The sequence below is a fragment of the Bidens hawaiensis genome, unplaced genomic scaffold (assembly GCF_021521415.1).
Source record: "Bidens hawaiensis isolate Kalapana, Puna unplaced genomic scaffold, B.hawaiensis_p1.1 tig00040539_1, whole genome shotgun sequence".
NCBI lineage: Eukaryota > Viridiplantae > Streptophyta > Magnoliopsida > Asterales > Asteraceae > Bidens > Bidens hawaiensis.
In genome coordinates, this window is record NW_027497147.1 from 78,514 (window position 1) to 84,604 (window position 6,091).

General features: G+C 31.1%; 1 protein-coding gene across 1 annotated transcript; it reads right to left on the reverse strand.

The window, feature by feature from the left end:
- Positions 1-3,437: 3,437 nt before the first annotated feature.
- Positions 3,438-5,549, reverse strand: LOC143592125 (GATA transcription factor 9-like). The gene is made up of 2 exons (XM_077072118.1): positions 4,966-5,549; positions 3,438-4,172 (listed from the first exon to the last, which is right to left on the reverse strand). Exons 1-2 carry the CDS (start codon positions 5,467-5,469, stop codon positions 3,438-3,440), a joined length of 1,239 nt encoding a protein of 412 aa, XP_076928233.1. The 5' UTR covers positions 5,470-5,549.
- Between the last annotated feature and the right edge of the window lie 542 nt (positions 5,550-6,091).

A 6,091-nucleotide genomic window follows, 5' to 3' on the forward strand; every position in this document is an offset into this window, starting at 1 on the left:
CTTATTACACATGTGTAACTAACATTTAAACTTGTGTGATTATCAAAAATCTTTATTTTCTCTCCTGAATAATTTGTTAATCAGATTTACTTTTAGCCACATATTCAATATCCATTTAGTTAATTGTGTGGTCCATATTAAGTTCTTACAACTCATCTAAAAAGATCATTTCTCTATATATATATATATATTATAATGGTTAAAGTAACTCAAAACAATGTATTGGTGTGACGGTAGCCTTAGTTGTTACTAAAGTATAGCTCATGAGTTCAAACTTGTAATAAACAAAAAAAAATGTTTTCTTAACAATTGTCATGAAAAGGTCATGAGTTCAAGTATAAGTCTTATTTTGATTTAGACTTCCACATTCGTTGAGCCGGCCCTGCCAATGTGTTGCTTAGTTGTAGGTCCCAAGTTTGAGACCGACTATTAACATTTTTTTTGGGTTCTTAACACAATTGTCTTAAATGGTAAGGGTAAAATACAAAGTAAAACAAAATTGAAAAGGGTGAGAATAAATCTAATTCACTGATCTCCCATCATTTTAAGAATAAAAATCGATGACATGGACGTTAAGGTAATAACCCACTTATGATTGCACTCTCACTACATGCAAAACACATGTCAATTCTCCCATCATTTTAAAACTTCCATAACATTTAATACGACATTTTTTTTAAATCACTATAATAAAAGCATTTTATATCTTTAATATGAATATCATATTGTTATATAAAAATAAAAAATAGTGGGTTATTTATGTTGTGTTATTTGGTTGTCTATTGTGTTTTTAATTGAGTTTTTTATACATTGTGTTATAGATTTTGGTCATTCTATTTTTCAATTGATACTCATATTAAAGATAAAAATAAAAACAAAGATTACATCATTGTGTCTTTGTGCTCAACATTTGTCTTTCTACTTATGATTTCGTTTTAGTCATTCAGTAATACGTTCATTGTTTTTTGTTCGGAATTGACATGTGACATTCACTTAATTTGAGAAAATAGTATTATGTTCATTGTGTATTACGTTCAAGTCAATGTGTAATATGTGGTTTCCATTATGTTTCACGTTTCATGTCATTGTGTTATATGTATTCACCTTTTAGTCTTACGTTTCAGGTAATTGTGTTATATGTATTCATCATTGTGTTTTACGTTTCAGGTTATTGTGTAATATGTATTCATCATTGTGTTTTTTGTATTGGATAATTTGTTGCTAATTTTCATTATATTTACATATTATTATTACGCAACGACAATAATGAGTTGAAAGACACAATGACGAAAAAAACACGATGACAAACAGAAAGGCACGATGACAAAAAAGACATAATGATAAACAATAAGACATAATGACGTAAATTTTGTTTTAGTTTTTATATAACAAAATTATACCCATATTAAAGATAAAAAACGATTGTTATTATGGTGAGTTTTTGATTTGTTTTAAATATCATATGAAAAAGTTATAGACGTTTTAAAATTATGAAGAATTAACATGTGACTTGCATGTGCAGAGGGAAAACACGTACTTTTACGTCTATATCATTTTTCCTTTGGTCTCCACTTGACACATGTCAATTAATTATGACTTCTCAAACTTCTCATTTTTATTGACATTTGAAGAATAAGACAACCCTTGTATGAAAAGGACATAAAATCTCATTTCGATTAAGTCCTCCAATATCATTAAGCCGGCTTGGTGAAAATTTACAGCCTATTAACAATATGTATTTGAAGAGAGATAGAAACAGAATCCGAATGTTTTATGGATTGAAATCATTAAAGAGATTCATTCAAAGAAAATCAATTCATGTGTTCGGAATATAAGACCAGTAAGGTAGGAATATAATTGCTTGATCTTAACATTGATCTCAACATCGCAATTTATTACAAAACTTAGTTACATTAATATTAAAACAAAAACATGCCTTATTTCCTCTTCTCATAAGAACCGTAATTATAACCAACAAAACCAGTTAGTTTGTCTCATAATTGATTTATTGAAACCACCCCATACACAAATTTGTGCAAAATGTCATTGTAAGGTTTACAATGTATAATATTAGTGTGAAAGTACCATAAACGTCTATTTATGTGACATTGACTATTACATAATTACGCAAGGCGGCTATACACTTTTCCATTATCAACCAGCAAATCTAACCAATATCGGTCACTTTAGACATTGGGTGTTGACATTGATCAAAGATAACGCTGATCACCTTTATTGAATCGGTGTAAACTTCGCCCGTTTTAGACTCAAACGTAGTTTAAGAATTTGATTATGGTTAAACTTCACCCGCTTTAGACTCAAACGTAGTTTAAGAATTTGATTATGGTTATTTTATACAAAATATGTACTCAACACGTTCTAATATATATTAATATTATAACTTAACATTGATATGTTTGCTTTTAGTTACAGACCATATATTGATATGTTGATATAACACAAAATTAATTGAAATTTTGAACCATACACTTTCTATCAAATGAGAAAGTACTAAAGATGTGATATGATGGTTCGACATGAATGGGCACAATGATGGAAGAAAATATATAACCATGGTATTTTTTTTTTTTTTTTTTGAAACAACAAATCCCTCTAACCTTGCACTTGCAAGGATTTGAACCCACCACCTCCATTTTAAAAGGTGGACACCATACCACATAACCATGGTATTTTATATTCTAAGAAACATATAAATATCAATTAAGTTTTGAGACAATCAAGATAAGTATTATGAATGCATGTGGTTTTAGGCCACCCATGGCATACTGCCTGATTTATGGTCTTAAAACTTATAGTCTTATACACATCTTTCTCTTGAGGTTGATAGGGGAAGCAGGCACATGATCACATGAATTTCTGTATTTGTTTAATTTTTATTTAAATCATATTCTCCAAAATTGTATTAAAGTTGTGCACATGGTAACCTTGGTTCACGTGAATTGCTTTATGATAAGGATAATTTATTAAAAATAAATATAACTATTATAAAAATCATGTCATATATTCATATAGCTTTATAAAAAATTAAACTTAGCATTTTATGAAATCAAAACAATTCTATTTAAATGCATAGATGATCTTAGTTGTATAAATATTGCTAATATACTGACAGAGACGTATATATATTTGATTAGTTTAATACTCTTTTAATATGGTATTTTTTAATGGTATGTTTATACATAGAGGCAGAGAGATTATAAAATGTAACAACAACAAAAAGAGAATAATGTGAAAAAAATTAGTTCTAGATCGAATTTGCCAAAATATGGCATGCAGAACTCAATTAACATTACAAGAATCTAAAGTTTACCCTCCAAAATTCAACTATTTTTTTTTTCAAAACCTCATAAGTTTCTCCTAATTCCAAACATTAAAAACAAAAAAACTAGAACAACTTGTTGACTACATCAACTTAATTAGATCAGTTGCCTGTAATCCGGACCAATATGTTGGTGGATTAAGTAATCGTCCCCATTGGAAACATCAAACATCATATTTTGATGATGGTAGAACGGTTGTGGGTGTGAAACTTGCATCTCCTTTTGCCTCCTTAGCTCAAGTACCTTACGGTGCGAATTGGAGTGTTTGGCAAGTACAAACGTGGGGCTTGAAGCTGGTCTATACTCAGGAACCAATCGACCAGACTTGTAGCGAACCCCACACGCATTACAAAGTGTTTTTGGACCTAATGGTCCGGTACGCCATTGAGGGGTTTTATCAGTGGCACAGTGTAGACACTTCCGCCCTTCTCCATTGTGTGATTCATTGTCATAAACCTCTTTTTTCTTTGGGAGAGGTTTCACTGTTTTCTTGCCAATTAAACTAGAGCCAATTTCAGATTCCGACTCAGAGGATAGAATAGAGGTGGGGCCCATGGAAGGCTCAGAGAGACTAATGAGTCGAGAAGTCCAATTGCGTGGCGCAGCACGAGAACGCTTGGTGCGTGCCTTGCCTGGAACCGTCACGTCAGTGTTAAACATCGTCTGATTGGATTGGTTATCGATGTCATGATGGAATTGGTGAGTCTTGGTGGATACATTAACAGGTTGAGATTTGACTCCAGATAGCAATTGAATCTTCTCCATGTCTTCAGATGAAAATGATTCCTCCACAAAATTCGATAGCCATTCTAGCTCGGCCATATCATCGTACTATCAAAATAATGTTAATTTGAGTCATTTTTAGATTCACTTATAAACCAGCAGCAAATATTCACAAGATGTTGCATATATTTTACTTTCATTAGCATTAATATTGGTGTAATTACGATAATTAAAAACCTAAATACTTTTACTCAATTTTCAAGAAGTAGAGTGATTTTTCAAAGTAAGATAATTATAAATATATGTATGTAAATAAGCCAAACCATTCATGACATACTTGAGTTGTCAAGCTAGGGCCTGAGCTCGAAGTTACTTATCAAACTCAAGTCTCATGAGTCTAAACAACCATATTATTTATAAAACTTTTATTTAATATATTGAATATATATATTTACATAATTACTATTATTGTATGCTAACACTATTATAAATAAACTAAAAAAACATATATTATGTTAATTACATATAAAACCTATAGCTATATATATTTACATACGAACAAATTAATAAAATAATTCAAAAATAATAAAGCACGAACCGAGTTCAATCTTAAAAAATATACTTGGGGCAAGCTTAAACTTTTGAAACAAAGTAAGAGCTCTATAAGAGTGACCGAAACAAGTCAAGCTCAAACACATAGCTCGACACGTTTACACCTCTCACAAATATTTACATTTCTCAAGCTCATTAATATTATTTAGATATTTAGTTATATTGAAATAATAATATTAATTAATACAATAAAACTGCATAAGGAGTAATGTGCATATAACTTATTATTATACGGTACAAGTGACAAATGAGCAAAATACGTTTCTACTTTCAGAAAACAATGAATTACCGGGACACAAAGGTCATGTGAGAATTGAGTCATGTCGGTGCGGCCACCACCGTCTCCACCAGAGGAGTTACAGCTGTCGACGGTGGTGGTCATGATCGAGGACTCCATGGAGGTACCAGCATTATTAACATGCATGTCTCCAACAACGTCGTATGGCTCATCAGCCACGATAGTGTCATCGGGTAAATTGAGAAGGTCGTCGATGACGAATTCGGAGTTTCGTTTCTCCATTATTATGGGATGGATCGATCGAGTGGTAACGTAGATAATATAAAGGGAGAGAGAGTAGAGAGAGAAAGTGTGTGGAGGTGGAGAGAGTTGAGGAGTGAAGAGAGGTGAGGGTGAGTTTATTTGCGTTTGAAGGGGGATGGTGACACCTAAAAACATGCAATAATTAATAATTAGTAATAATATTATTATTATTTTGTTAGAGTTATTGTTATTATTGTTATGGTAGGATTTATTTTTGGTAATTTGGTGTACGATTATATTGACTTGTTCCATGAGAATGCAACTAAATATGATGTATTATAGGACGTACGGAATACAAGGGTTAGGACTTGGTTTTAGTGTTGTATTGAGTCGGTTTTGCCTTAAAATTAATCGTAACCATAATCAAGTTATCAGTTAATTGGAGAATGATATGCGATCAGTTTTTGTTATATGGTTTTATAAGTTGATTCGGTTTGGTTGGTTAATCACTTAATCATGCACCGTAATTGGGAATGAAAGTATGGGCTTGAAAAGTTTTAAGTTTTAACTGCTTAATAAACTTTTATTAGACATTTGAGCTTAAATAATTTGTAACATTAAGATATTTATTTGAATAACCATATTAGGTTGGTTGGTTCGGTTATTGAAATATGAATTGCCAAAATTGACATGCTAATTGCCGTCTCAAGTCAAAACTGATCGAACCATTAAATTCGGTTAGCTAGCTTGGTTATTAGTTGATTATATTGATTTTATGCACGCCTCTAGTTTTAGTTGACATATCAAGTTGTTTTTTTATCTTAACAATTTATTTAAAGTTATAATTAGGATGTTTCTATACAACTAGCCCATTTTAATAAGCAGGTTGTTCATGTTCATGTGACAAATTAACATGTTATGCTTAATTTGATCA